The sequence below is a fragment of the Macrobrachium nipponense genome, chromosome 15 (genome assembly GCF_015104395.2).
Source record: "Macrobrachium nipponense isolate FS-2020 chromosome 15, ASM1510439v2, whole genome shotgun sequence".
Classification (NCBI taxonomy): domain Eukaryota; kingdom Metazoa; phylum Arthropoda; class Malacostraca; order Decapoda; family Palaemonidae; genus Macrobrachium; species Macrobrachium nipponense.
Window position 1 is genome coordinate 8,248,904 of NC_087208.1, and position 16,370 is coordinate 8,265,273.

The window sequence follows — 16,370 nt, forward strand, 5'->3', positions numbered from 1 at the left end:
TAAGTGCATTACAAAAATTCCAAAATAAGATACTAAGGTCTGCAGTGAGAAACAAGCAAGAAGATGACGATCTGAATATAGAACAAATACATAAAAAATACAAAGTAGAACCAATTAATCAGAGATTATACAGACTGGCAACCAATATATGGAGGAAACTAGTTCAATACAACAGTGAATTAACAGAAAAATCAGAAGCAGAAGAGAGAAACCTTGACCCAAACGACACAGACCACAGATGGTGGAGAAGAATATCTTCATATATTCATCGCAATGAACCTCGACCATTATACTATTAAGAAATGACTTGTAAAAATTTAATATGTAGAATTTACTATGTAGATATAATGCAAAATCATTATGATAATTAAAATTAAGTTTAGAGTTAGAAAATTGGAACTTTATTAAATATGATTATATTATCTAATAAGATTCAAAATATGTAATTTGTACAATTCACCATGTCAGTATAATGTATAATCATTATTGTATTATGTTAATATTAGTTAGAAAATTGTACCCTTACCTAAATATAATTGTGGATAAACCACACTTTACATTACTCTTATTAATTAAAAGTTCCTCATAGTAGCACGAGTCTTCAAATGGAGAAACAAATCCACAGTTATGTAAATGTACATATATTTAAGTTTAAAACAGAAAAGATAGCTTTCTGTTTTAAACTTAAATATATGTACATTTACATAACTGTGGATTTGTTTCTCCATTACTCTTATTAATAATTAACTTTCCAAACTATTCCCTACCATGGTTAGTTAGCTAACTGCCCTCACTCTTCTTTCACCCATCTTACCTATCAGCTAAAAAAAAGAAATGAAAAAACTCTACACAGAACCTCCTAGGATATTTAAGGAGAGGTATGAAGATTTGATGTCACTTTGTAAGAGTGTCTGACCAGTTGTTAGAGTTCAGAGTGTGTCATTTTTTTCAAATCTTTGCCACACTAAGCAAGCTAACAAGTTGTTCACAGTATTCTGTACCAAAAACAATCTTTTTAAAAAAAATATGTATATATACGTATACAACTCCTACAAATTCTATCGTGTGTACACCAAGGAAGTTTGATAAGTATTGGCAATAATGCTTGAATTATCTATTATTCCTTTTTCATTACATCCATAATAATTTAGCTTTTCAAATATTATTCTCTAGTGTCTTGACATGTTTACCAAAGCAATCATTTCCCCAGATCATTTCCAAAATATCTCTGGAAAAAAGTAGTAAAAATAAGTTCAATTTCCATGTCGTGAATGAGCAAACAGACAAACTGATAAAACCAATAAAAAACGGCTCGGTGATGAAGAATGAAAATAATGTTTTCTACGACAATGTGAAGGGTACGGAAGAGGATCCTCATAAGAAAAAGAATTCTAGTGTATTCTGTAAATCCAGATCTTTCCCTTAACAGAATTAAAGGATACAACTGAGGCGTAACTAAAGTGTTTTGAAATTGAAAAACTGTTCGTAAAAAGACGAAAGGGCGTATCTGTTTCAACCCCCCCTAAGCATTAAAAAAAACTACATTCTTTTGAAAAACTCTGTGCCAAATTTATTTTTAATACCTTTAGGATTAAAGGAGCAGTTAACAATAACATTAGCTCAAAAACTTTAGATGGCTATCCTGAAAAAGTGAAAAAACTGAGATACGCCACTTCGACTTTCGTCTCAGTTCCCATGACGTCTGTAACGCCATCATAGGGCCTGTGTGAGCAGAACTGGCACGGGAGCATGCACTCCAAAAAACTAAAATAATAATAATAATAATAATAATAATAATAATAATAATAATAATAATAATAATAATAATAATAATAATCTGTTAAGCAGTCATAAAAAATGAACGAATACATATGTCTCACCACTATCCAATCAATAATTGCTACACTCGTTTTTGTAATGCGGTCGTAATCTATGCTGAATATATATTCATAAAATAAAAAATTGTGACATTCGTTCATTTTTTACGACTGCTTAACAGATTATTATTATTATTATTATATTATTATTATTATTATTATTATTATTATTATTATTATTTGAACTGCATGCTTTCTGTGGGTATTCTGCCCACAGCAGCCATATATGATCGCGTTACAGACGCCTTATGAGAATTAAGGCAAGAGCAGAAAACGCTGGGAAAAATTGGCCATTATTGTGGTCGTTGCGTCAAACCTTGCTATCCTTTGCATTATGAACCCTCCAATAATCCACTGGTATGGAAAAATATCATGGAAACGGTATTTTATTGCATTTTGTAAATTACAGAGAGATACTGGGAGAGAGATTAGAAAACACCGACAAAGAAAGAGAAAGAGGGAGGGAGGGAGGGAGGGAGGGAGGGGGACGGCGGACGTTTGATTCTGTATTTTAGTGCTGCTGACTCATGCAGCTTTGCATTTAAAAGTCAGGAGTAAACGCCTTAACCAACACCATTTGACAATGCACTATATTACCCAAAATAAGCAAAAGGTGTCTCGTATACTGTGTCAGTGTCATTTCAATCAAATAATTAGTTTGAACGTTATCTGAGAAAAACGATTACTCGCCGTCCCTAAAATGGATAGTAAGTAGTCATTCATTATTATTTGCCGCCCCAACTCCGCCCTTTTTGATTGTCCCATATACCCGGCGGCGTTGTTGAATCTTATCTGTAACTCACTGATAGGGAAGTCCTTTCCTCTTCGGAGGACGGACCCTAACTCAGCTGATAGCTTCATCATTTTGTTCCAGCTTTCGCCAGACGGCAAATAAGAATAACAGAGACAAATAAATAGACAATGCTACAGGCTACTCATAAGAGCAGGAGCTGGAATAGAGGAAGTCTATGAATCAGCAGGGATAAACAAAAGCACAAATACAGTCGTTTAAAAAACATGCAGTAAACCAAAATGCAAGACGCTATGTTATGCGCCCTTTTCAGTTTCTGGGAAATTGAGATGAAATTTGCAAAGCAAGCGCTCACCCACCTCCTGCCATAACTATTTAGCTAAAATTGCATAGCATGATATACGTTACAGGCTTTAAGTTCTTCATTTAAGGACTGGGTGACGACTATCACTCTACGGTAGACTATTTCTTCCTCTTCAGCTCCCTCCCTGTATTCTGTTTCAATAGTTTTATTTTGCTGATACGTGTTCTGTCACTATCAACTATTTTTTATCCTCTTTTAGAATATGTAAGTACTTATGCAGCCATATCTACAAATCTACTTATGCCAGCTATTACCCATAAATATTTGAATATTATAAAAGATGCATTGAACACAAGGTCAAACCATGTGCCATCCCTTATTGCCACATACCAAAATGCTCCAAAGTTATCTCACAAACAGAAACTGTCAACTTGTCAAACTGAACTTACTAAGGTATCGCTCTTTAAGAGCTGTCGCCTAATGTTGAATCCAGGTAAAAATGTCACAGGTAAAAAAGCCACAGGAAAAGTCACATTAATCTTCCTAGATAGTGAATCCGCCCAAGGGTCAATTTTAACCAGGGATGTATCCATGTATCCACCTCTGCAATGGCGTGTTGAGTACAAGTCCGTTGGGGATTACCGTGAAAACATAAACAAAAGATAGTAAGACCCCCAAGAAATCTTGAGAATATTTCCCTGTGACTTCACCATCGGCCGCCATAAATTAATATGAATTTTTTTCCCCTGTCACTTTTCTTCCTGGCCAAAATTGTGACTTTTTTCCTGTGACTTTGTTGCCAGTCACCCACAAGGTTTGTGGACCCATACATAAATATAGCTGTGGTGTGATTATAAAGATACATATTCATACACAAGCCTGAAATGCATTACCGATTCATGCACATTCCGAAGTCATGCAACGTTTCTGCAACCCACTGTCATCCTTTCCATCAGTATCTTACGATCTCAAAGCCTCGAAAAGGACGTCCGTTGGCGTGGGGGAACTGGAAGGGTTGTCTGTTGTCGTGGCGGACGTTGTGGCTTCTTCAGTGGTTGTAGAGCTTGACGGCATCTCTGTGCTGATGGTTGTGGTTGTGATTTCTGGAGAGGTTGTACTTACAAAAGACTCTGTGGTGGTGTTGTAGTCTAGCTCCTCGGTTGTGTAAGTGACAGTAGTGACACTTGTCGGTTCGGGGGACTTGAGGTCTCTGATCTCCTCCTCCAGTGTCTCGATTCTCGCCTTGACTGCAAAGGAAACAAATTGGAAGTGTTATTGATTCAGTGTCAAAATGGACCATCACTTGTAGCCTATAGGTCTAGGAAGACCATCATTGTCTGGAATTCCTAAAATCCGTCTCCTCTGAATTTTCTCTCTTTGTTTTATCATATTACCCAGAGAGAATGAGTCTAATTTTTTATTCCATGTTTGGACCTTCTTTTTAAGTAAAGTGTAACCTTGATCGCAGTTGGTTTATATAAATATATATTTATATTATATATATATCATATATATATATATATCTATATATATATATATATATATATCTCTATAAATTATATAGTATAGTATATATATATAATCTATATATACTATATATAATATATATATCTATATAGATATATATCTATCTCTATATATAAAACATAATCTATATATATATATATATATATATATTATATATATCATAAGGGAGTTCCATATCTTCATTCTATTGCTCAGTAAGGCTTTCTTACTTAGAATAAAGTTTATCATTTAATCATATATTCCTGGCTCACATGACCTTCCTATTATCATTGCACGCTAATGATAATGGTAGCTTTACTTAACCAACATAAACTACTGCTAGAATGGAATCCAAGTCTTCAAAATAAATGGAAATTTTCAGAAGTTCAAATACAGTCCAAAGGAAAGGAAATATAGGACCAGCTTTGAATTCCTACCAAAGCTCCTTTATTTACTTGAAATCTGTATAAGCCTAATGATATCAAATTTAGATTAAACTTGCTAACTATTTTAAAATTAAATAGTCTATTAGTCTTTGAAATAGTTAATTTTTTGAAGTCTGAAATCTAAGTTTTTCAGACTTGAATATAATTTGAAAGTTAAGTCATTTGACATCCAGGCAATGCTTAGGGTCGTATTTTTCAGCTGACATCTTCAACGAAGAAGCTCTTCGCGGCTAAAATGGTATTATTATGCCGGAAGCAGCTCTTCTTCGGGACGAAGACGAAGGTGATCGGAGGGTGAAAAGTATTAGAAACGAAGAGAAGTCTTTCCCACTTATTCGCTAACCTCTTCGTATATTTTTTTTTAAATTAAAAGCGAACCACATAACTAATGTAAGTTTTGTAATGTATATCACATGCCAAATATTTTAGTAGTCTATTTTTTTAGCACTTCAATGCAAATGTTCTTATTTGCATTCTTGTAAAAGACTGTCTTTGTGCTTAAGACCTCACATTCCCAAGTTCCTAGAAGTCGGGTATTTATGAACTTCACAGCAGTAACAGAATCGTCTTTACCTCCTCTTGGATTATATTATAATCAGCACAACGTATTTTCTTCAGCAAAACAACCATTGCAAAATAAATGAAGATGAAAAGAACCACAGATTAACAAACTTTTCGAAAATACTTCCAACCAATCAGCTTCAAGGAATGGTTGTGACATAATCAGTTTTAATTGTAAAGGCAGCAGGACTCTGTTGTAGTAATTGTATTAATGCACAAAACAATTGATAATGTTCATATATATATATATATATATATATATATATATATATATATATATATATATTTATATATATATATAGGCATAAAGTGGTATAGAAGTAGAATTTCGATCCGAATGAAATGTTTGGTTACCACCTCCGGCGTACCAACCTCCCGCACAGTCCCTCTTCATGAAAGCGCTTCCCCTCTGCTTTTAAAATACCGCGATCCACCAAAGGATTTCACTAAAATGCTCTTCATCGAACAGGGAAGGCGGTTGTTTAAAGATGCGGCCCTTAGACTTACAGTAATGCTTTAAACCACCTAGTCGTTCGTTACCACTGTGGAATTTCACAGTTCCCGTAAGTATCTTGTTAGTCATCATTCTGACTGACTCAATGTCCCTGTCAACGGGGACCATACTCATGGCAAGAATTTCATTTACTACTCACTAAATCAGGAAAACCAATGAAAACCATTCAGTTGATTTGATCATGCCGAAGAACACACTTTAGATGTATGTATATATAGTACCGATAGCATAACACAATGAAATAAGCTTCCACGTTAAGAATACTCTCATCTTATACCAATAATTATGAAATTATAATGCATACTCATAAGTTACTTTCTGCTGTATTCCAGCAAATCATTCACTGAGATATTTACTCGTGTTTCTGTTACATTCAGACCCTTCCGTGGGCTCGTTCTCTCTCTCTCGGCAGTCAGCAGTCGCTGTCTACTTACAACCGAAGTCCATCGCGATGACGGCGACGATGAAGCACAGCAGAGTGATGACCAGAAACCCGATGACTTTGATGAGAGTCTTCTCGGAGCGCGATTTGTGACGCCAAGCCATTTCGAGTTTATCGCGGCTGTAAAGGAAAGAACAACATCCATTTACTTCATGTTAGTCATTGCAGAAACATTGTCATGCCTCTGAATATGTTGCACTCTTATTTTCATATAGTCACATCTACATTGATGATAATCTGCCAATTATTAATTAATGTTGTACTATATTACAGTCTATCGTGATTCTGCTAAAATTACAGTAATTACGGAGATCTTCTACAAAATATCAAGGGCATCCGGAATCTCTCTCTCTCTCTACAAAATATCAAGGGCATCCGAAATCTATCTCTCTCCCTTTTTCTCTCTCGTTGGACGAGCCGGTTACGTGCTCGACTACCGATCTCAAGGTTCGGGTTCGATTCCCCGGCCTCCCAACGAGATGAAATCAAAGGAATTATGATAGAAATTCATTTCTCAACGTGGTTCGGACCCCACAATAAGCTGTAGGTCCTGTTGCTAAGAAACCAATTGGTTGCTCTAATAGCCACGTAAAAATATCTAATCCTTCGGGCTCAGCCCCAGGAGAGCTGTAATCAGCTCAGTGGTCTGGGACAAAGAAGATATACTTCACTTTTCTCTCTTTCTCTGAGTGTGAGCATGAGTAGTGTACCCTGACTTATTAATAAAGTCTGTGACAGAGTAAAACATGCAAATTAAACAATAACCGCAACCGAAGTCGACTTTCATGTTACTGTTTTCCCCACTGAAATAAACTTGGCCGAAATTTAAAGGTCATCAGGCTACTTTCTTTTGTTAAGTCCCGTTAAGCAAAGAATTAACTACCCTATTTCTCTCTCTCTCTCTCTCTCTCTCTCTCTTTTTCTCTCTCTCTCTCGCTCTCTCTCTCTCTCTCTATATATATATATATATATATATATATATATATATGTATGTGTCTGTGTGTACACACGGAGATGCTCTTCACCCTTCATGATTGTACTTGAAACATTTGTTATTGTCTTCCAGAAGGCAAAGAAAATCACTACTAAGATGCATCGTTCCGTTGTTGTTGTTGTTGGGTGGGTAGAAACAGTCTGCGGAAGAGCTTTTCTAAAATGGTCTGATGAAGGTGTTTCGCATTCAGTTTAAAGATACAGAAATTTTATGATAGGATATTTTGATTCATCCATTAGAATGAAAATGTAAAAAATAAATAATGTGTAAAGAAAAATTATTTCTAATAAAATATAGCGTATTTATTTTAATTTTTGTTGGTGAAGCAAGGCTCTATTTGACTGTAGGTTTTATCACATTCTTAATTTACGTTTAGTCAGGAAATAATGCTCTTCCCCCTTCATGATTGTACTTGAAAATTTGTTATTGTTGCAAGAAGGCAAAGAAACTACACTACTAAGATGCATCTGTTCCGTGGTTGTTCTTGTTGGTGTACGGTAGAAACAGTCTGCGGAAGAGCTTTCTAAAATGGTCTGATGAGGTGTTTCGCATTTCAGTTAAAGATACAGAAAGTTTATGATAGGATATTTGATTCATCCATTAGAATGAAAATGTAAAAAAGAAATAATGGGTAAAGAAAAATTATTTCTAATAAAATATAGCGTATTTATTTTAATTTTTGTTGGTGAAGCAAGGCTCTATTTGACTGTAGGTTTTATCACATTCTTAATTTACGTTTAGTCAGGAATATAATGTTTACAACTTATACGTAATGGGAAAACCTTGCATACGTCTCGAGTAAGCTGGAGGTTGCATTACACTTTACCATTAATATTATTATTATTATTATTTTTTTGCTCTATCACAGTCCTCCAATTCGACTGGGTGGCATTTATAGTGTGGGGTTCCGGGTTGCATCCTGCCTTCTTAGGAGTCCATCACTTTTCTTACTATGTGTGCCGTTTCTAGGATCACACTCTTTTGCATGAGTCCTGGAGCTACTTCAGCCTCTAGTTTTTCTAGATTCCTTTTCAGGGATCTTGGGATCGTGCCTAGTGCTCCTATGATTATGGGTACGATTTCCACTGGCATATCCCATATCCTTCTTATTTCTATTTTCAGATCTTCATACTTATCCATTTTTTTTTCCCTCTCTTTCCTCTTTTCTCTTCAACTCTGGAGTCCTATGGTATTGCGACATCAGTGAGTGATACTTTCTTCTTGACTTTGTCAATCAACGTCACGTCTGGTCTGTTTGCACGTATCACCCTATCTGTTCTGATACCATAGTCCCAGAGGATTTTTGCCTGATCGTTTTCTATCACTCCTTCAGGTTGGTGCTCGTACCACTTATTACTGCAAGGTAGCTGGTGTTTCTTGCACAGGCTCCAGTGGAGGGCTTTTGCCACTGAATCATGCCTCTTTTTGTACTGGTTCTGTGCAAGTGCCGGGCATTCACTTGCTGTGTGGTTTATGGTTTCATTTTTCGTATTGCACTTCCTACATATGGGAGAGATGTTATTTCCGTCTATCGTTCTTTGAACATATCTGGTTCTTAGGGCCTGATCTTGTGCCGCTGTTATCATTCCTTCAGTTTCCTTCTTTAGCTCTCCCCTCTGTAGCCATTGCCAATTGTCATCGCTGGCTAGTTCTTTAGTCTGTCTCATGTATTGTCCGTGCATTGGTTTGTTGTGCCAGTCCTCTATTCTGTCTGTCTTTCTCCTGTCTCTGTATATTCTGGGTCTTCGTCCACTTTTATTGGTCCTTCTTCCCATGCACTCTTTAGCCACTCGTCTTCACTGGTTTTCAGATATTGCCCCAGTGCTCTGTTCTCGATGTTGACGCAGTCCTCTATTCTTAGTAGTCCTCTCCCTCCTTCCTTTCGTGTTATGTAAAGTCTGTCCGTATTTGCTCTTGGGTGTAGTGCTTTGTGTATTGTCATATGTTTCCTGGTTTTCTGATCTATGCTGCGGAGTTCTGCCTTCGTCCATTCGACTATTCCTGCGCTGTATCTGATTACTGGCACTGCCCATGTGTTTATGGCTTTTATCATATTTCCGGCGTTGAGTTTTGACTTGAGTATCGCCTTGAGTCTCTGCATATATTCTTTCCTGATCGTGTCCTTCATCTCTTGGTGTTTTATATCCCCTCCTTCCATTATTCCCAGGTATTTGTATCCTGTCTCATCTATGTGTTTGATGTTGCTCCCATCTGGTAGCTTTATCCCTTCAGTTCTCGTTACTTTGCCTTTTTGTATGTTGACTATGGCGCATTTTTCTATTCCAAACTCCATCCTGATGTCCCAAGATACAATCCTTACAGTCTGGATTAGGGTATCTATTTCCTTGATGCTCTTACCATACAGCTTGATGTCGTCCATGAACATCAGATGGTTGATTCTGTTGCCTCTTTTCTTGAGTTGGTACCCGGCATCCATCTTCTGTAGTACTTTTGTCATGGGGATCATGGCTACTACGAAGAGTAGTGGGGACAGTGAGTCGCCCTGGAAGATCCCTCTCCTGATATTAACCTCTGCTAGTCTTATTCCAGAGCTTGTAAGTATTGTATTCCAGTTGCGCATTGTATTTTTTGAGGAAGCTGATGGTGTTTTCCTCTGCCCCATATATTTTCAGGCATTCTATTAGCCATGTGTGTGGTATCATGTCGAAGGCTTTCTTATAGTCTATCCATGCCATGCTTAGGTTGGTTTTCCTTCTTCTACTGTTCTTCATTACCATTTTGTCTATCAGGAGCTGGTCTTTTGTGCCCCTACACTTCCTTCTGCAGCCTTTCTGTTGGTGGGGGATGGTGTTTGTCTCCTCAAGGTAGTTGTATAGCCTTTCACTGATGATACCTGTTAGTAACTTCCACATTATTGGTAGGCAGGTGATAGGCCTGTAGTTACTGGCTATTATTATTATTATTATTATTATTATTATTATTATTTTATTATTATTATTATTATTATTATTATTATTATTGTTGTTGTTGTTAGTATTAAGATGAAACATATTCATATACAAAAAGTGCACAGCGGCCACTGACTTGAGATTCGAGCTTCAAAGAATATTTAGGTGTTCATTAGGAAAAAGTGAGACAAGGTAAATGGAAATACAAAAAAAGACTCCACTTATTAGGAAATAAAAGAAAATAAATTAACAAAGCAATAAATGGATAAAAACGTATTAGAACGTGAGGAGCTGAGTGCGTTTGCAGTTATGTTGTATATTTGTTCACGTGGAGATATAATTCGCTTGCACTTGAGAATCATCTTGACGACACTCCGGTGACATCTGCAGTGGATGGTCCTTCTCAAAGCAACACATACGGGGACATAGCCTGGTACCCACCTTTCTTTCCTTGAACCACCTTTCCCTCCTTGACCCACCTTTCCTTCCTTGTACCCAATTTCCTTCCTTGTGCCTACCGTAAAAAACCGTTGTAGGAATTCACGATGAAGCGAATTTTACTCGAAATCTGTCTAAAATCGTCCCACAGTTGTGTTGCTCAAATCGCCAGAAGATTCGGAGCGCTTATCCGTGTGCAGCAAACTGAATATTTCAGTGTAAAAGATGTATTTTCAGTGTTCTAAAATCAGTGATTTCTATTGCAGTGTATCTCTAGCATTTGACAATCATTTCAAAACCTTCGGTCTTAAGAAAGGACCAAATCAAAATGGAAACGTTGGAAGAATGGTTAAACGAAAACGAAAAGAAGAAATGACTTCATGTCCGTTTAGGACCACTCATCTCCTAACTGAGTTTGACTAAATTAGGCCGTGTTACTGTCACTTGGCATTCCTTGCCCATTAATTCAACACAGTGACGTCATAGGGAAGGTCGTGGGTATCAGACTAGAGCAGCTCTCTCTCTCTCTTCTCTCTCTCTCTCTCTCTCTCTCTCTCTCAACATTGCAATTGCCGGAAGCTTTCCGCGAGGAGCACTGGGCGAGCAGTACTACCTATGTTCTCGTGGTCTTCTTAAGGGTAGAGGAGGGCCTTAAAAAAGCAACATATTTGCAACTGTGAGGGTTGTCTGTTGAAAGCATCTTTGTCTCTTAGCAAATCTTCTTTCGTTTTTCTTGGCGTTTAGTAGAAGCAATTGGATTATTTATTTCCTTGTCTCAGCGACTGAATGAGGTGTGCTCGTGAGTAACTATAGGCACTTACAATACGTGGTATAAATTCAACAAATACATGCTAGCAAGACAGTACATACAGATACAAACTGTTAGAAACCAGTTATTTGTACCTGACAGGTGTTTGTAGGTGGAGTCCTGCCCTCATTAGTGACAGGTTAACTTTTTCAAATACTGCAGGAGCCCCGGTTCCCTTTTCCTGATTTTCCAACGATACACCTTCCTCAAAATTTAAACTTTTTGCACATTTCTTTTGAAGTTGATAGATGAAGTCTAACAAGCCTCACTGACATTCATATTCTTACAAAATCATTCTTTTATGAAACAAGATTCAATGATGATTCTTTCTAGAGTATTATTAAAATAAATGATCTGTTTTGCTCTGACTGTATGATGGTTTTCGCTAACACGTAAAAAAATTCCATTGTTTTCTTACTCATCTTTTAAGCTGTTCTATATTCTCTTTCAGTGTTGTTCCAGTTTGAACAATATAAATGTTGTCACAAGACATATGTGAATTTTGTTATAAACTTCCTTTAGTGTTGTTGAACGAATTCTTTGTAATTACAAGTTTCATTGTTATATTGTTCTTAAATGATACAAGAACACCAAAATTCTAACAAGTTTATGAAGAAAAAGATGTTTTCAATGTTGACCTGTCAGTGGCGATAGTAGGCTTCACCTACAAACACCTGCCTAGCGCAAATACTTGGTTTCCAACCGCTTCCATGTTTGTATGAACTGTCCCGCTGGCATATTTATTATGAAGGTGACTTGGCAATATAGATGACACCAGTCAAGATTTACAACCAGTTCCTTTTATCAAGGTGTTACTGTAGTGAATCTCCCTTTTATCCAGGAATTAATGTGCTGTCTGTCCCTTTTATCCAGGTATTTGCAGGTGATGAATACCATAACACCCCTGAATAGTTAAAATCCGTGAACGCTCCACACCTCTCTCAAAATGATTAGGTATAACTACCTATTTTGTTAGTTCAAGCACCAAAAAACACTAAAAATGCTTATACCTAAGTGTCTCAATGTTTTTGTCACAAAAATGAATTTACTCATAAAAATAAAAAAAATATAGTAATCAGTGAATATTTAGCAATGAAAAATACTGCGAATAGGTGAATTTTCCCTGAATAATAGGTGAAGATGTGACTCTGGAACCGTGAATAGGCGGGCTCCAATATATTTAGGTGCTAAGAGCAACAAAGATGTGAATCCGGGACCATGAATGTGCAGAGGTCTACGTATAGATATATATATTAAATATTATATTATATATATATATATAGATATATATATTATAGATATATATCTATATAATAATATCTATATAGAATTATATAGATTAATTATTATCTATATATAGATAATATATATATTATTTATGTTTATATATATATATATATATAATATATATATATATATTTATTAATATACATACATATATATAATATAACATATATATATATCTATATATATATATATAATACATACAAATATACATATATATATATATAGTATATATATATATATATAATATATATATATCATATTATTATATATATATGTATTATATATATCTATATATAGTATTCTATATATATATATATAATTTAATATATATTTATGTAATATATATATATCTATATAATCTGTAATAGATATATATCTAATATATTATATTATATATCTATATTAATATATCTAATATAATATCTATATATATGCATAACAAAATACTATATATTATATTATATATATATATATATATATATATATAGATAATATCTATATATATATATATATATACATACACCAATATACTATATATATCTATATATATATACTATATATATATATATATATATATCTATATATATATATATCTATATATTTATATATATATATATATATATATATATATATAATCACTCATTGTTTGTACATTTCTGTAAATTTCATGTTACTAATACAAAGTGTATTGTTTTTTCTAATTAAATTGCCTTCGACCACATCCCTCCTAAATCCTTAATCTATACTTCGGGAATTTACTAAATATGTACTGTTTGGTCATATATGGCACCTTGTTTTTAAAAATGTATTGTTGTCTGACTAAATTACCTGTGGCCCCACCTACTACCAGGAAACAGCCAAAATATGGGCAGTCATTGTACTTACTCTCCATCGAGTTCTCAAAGATTGTAATCCTATTATGTACTTTTAATTAACTACTCGATTCCCGCTGATTGGAAAACACATACAAGGCAAGAATATATGGAAAACTTCGCAGAACCACAAATTGTAGTGGCTGATTCTAAATCTCTAATCTAGCCCAAGGGTGTTTTTTCTTTGCTTTAAAGTGAATTGGATCTTTTGTTAATCCTGTATTGTCCGTTGGTATGTGCTTACCTCTACTGTATCTCTCTTTGTTCTGAAGTCTTGCCTAAAGTAAAGGGTCTTTAAGACTCGAAAGATCTCGCCAGTTCTCGTCTTTTCATTTTCCTCCGTGACATTACCTTTACTCATATAAATAAATAAATATTATATATATAATATATATATATGATATATATATATATATAATATATATATATATATATATGTGTGTGTGTGTGTGTGTGTGTGTGTGTGTGTGTGTGTGTGCGCGTGTGTGTGTAAAATCTACTTGTAATTTTTACCAGATACATATGAACTTGTAATAGCCGCAATGCCCTCTTAACTTCTCAGATTCTTTGCTCTTTTTTGGATACGCTTTGTCACTAGAAAGCCTTGAGCTCCAACTTCAAAGAAATTTGAAGAAATTATGATATCAGGTAGCGTTGGTAAACGTAAAACCCGAACCCGACGGATACCATAATCACGAACGAGGTATATATATATATATTATATTATATATATATATATATATATATCTATATATTATATATAGATATTTATATAGGTAATGCCAAAGAGGAAAAGGAAAAAACGAGAACTGTCGAGATCTTTCGGTCTTAACGACTCTTTACTTGAGGCAAGATTGATCAGAACAAAGAGACACAGTAGAGGTAAGCATATTCAAACGGACATTACAGGATTAACTAAAGGTCCAATTCACTTTAAAAAAGAAAACACCTATGGGCTAGATTAAAGATTGAAAACCAGCCACCCACACTTAGTCACACGTAAGTTAGTCAGAAAACAATACATTTTGAAAACAAAGAGGCATATGCGACCAGACAGTACAAATTTAGTAAAAGCCAGAGGGCTAGATTAAGGATTTATGAGCGGCGTGATCAAACACACTGGTCAGAGGCAATCTAATTCGAAAAACAATACACTTTGTATTAGTAACATGAAATTTACAAAAGTGTTCAGAAGATGGGTGAGAAACGAACATAAGATATAAATATAGCGATCATGAGAGAAATAAAAAATAAATTAATAACTAAAAACATGTTGGACTAATTAATTGTAGTTAATTAATTTATTTCGAGGTCCTTAATAAATTTTTTTACAAATATATGGATCAAAATGGTACAATCCCAGACTAAGATTTAGGTTTTATTTTTATTAGTGATTTGTATAATTGCTGATTCCAAGAAATTTCTTGAAATCTTGTAACATAATCATTAGACCTAGCAATTACAGACCTATCTTCCCAATTTATTCAATGAGATTTTTCGCGCATATGGATGAATAGTGCATTTGAAGTCTGGGCTGTTTTAACTGAATACATATGGTGCTTTATTCGTACATCTAAATCTTTGCTTGAGTGACCGGCATACATAGACGGGCAATCCTTACTTGGAATTTTGTAAATTATGTTGTTATTTCATAGCAGACTATTCTTAATTGGTATACTTTTAATGGTATTATTATAAGAGAACACGACATTAATATTAAAAGATTTAAATATTGATTGTATGGTGTCAAATCCACGAAAGTAAGGCAAGCTAAGTACAACACTATAAACCTTTTTGTGAGCTTTATGATAATCTAAACCAATTATATGAGGTGGATAGCAATAATCATTTCCTATCTTTTTTATGTATTCTATTTCTTGGTCAAGATATTGTGGACTCGCAATCCGTAATGCACGTAAGAACATGGAAAAAAACTGAAATTTTAATATTAAGATGGTGGCCAGATTGAAAATGCACCAATGTTAAATTATTTTTGGGTTTTCTATAGATACAGAATTTATATTGGAAAGACTTATCATTAATACATCTAGGACAGAGATGACATTGTTATTTTCAATTTAGACACTGAAATGTATGGATGGCACTAAATTATTAAAATTAGACAATAAATCTTTTACATAGATACCAACAGGTAAGACTACTAAGATGTCATCTACATATCTGTACATTTTAAGGGGACAAGTGTGATATTCGGGAGTGTTGTCTTTCAAAAAATTCCATATATAAGTTCGAAAGGACAGGTGATAAGGGGTTACCCATGGCCATACCAAATATTTGTTGGTAATATTCTCCATTAAAAGTAAATCTGCAATCACAAATACACAACGTAATCAATGAAATTATGTGACTACCGGACATAGGTGATTCATGCAATACAAGTTCATTACTTAAATATTCTAGCACAGATTCAATAGGGGCTTTTGTAAACAAGGAACATTAATCAAAACTGAGAAAGATATCACTAGGCTTTGATACAATGTTATTCAATTTTTCCACAAGATCAAGAGAATTCTGGATATGTGAATTAGATTCAGTTCCAAGTAACAGGGATAATAATTTAGTGATATAGTCAGACACTTTATGAGCAATTGATCTTACAGTACTAATAATTGGCCGCATAGTGTTGGTTTCCTTCTGAGT

The 16,370-nt window shown here is 34.6% G+C and overlaps 1 protein-coding gene across 8 annotated transcripts in view; it reads right to left on the reverse strand.

Annotated features, from left to right (window-relative positions):
• Positions 1-16,370, reverse strand: part of LOC135226991 (uncharacterized) — a 159,838-nt gene that overhangs the window by 23,042 nt on the left and 120,426 nt on the right. For all 8 annotated transcript variants that reach the window (XM_064266712.1, XM_064266707.1, XM_064266708.1 and 5 more), the window contains 2 exons: positions 6,394-6,521; positions 3,897-4,179 (listed from right to left, as the gene is read on the reverse strand). In XM_064266712.1, coding sequence (XP_064122782.1) covers positions 3,897-4,179; positions 6,394-6,505 — 395 coding nt within the window. In that variant the 5' untranslated portion in view covers positions 6,506-6,521. The remainder of the gene's footprint in view (positions 1-3,896; positions 4,180-6,393; positions 6,522-16,370) is intronic.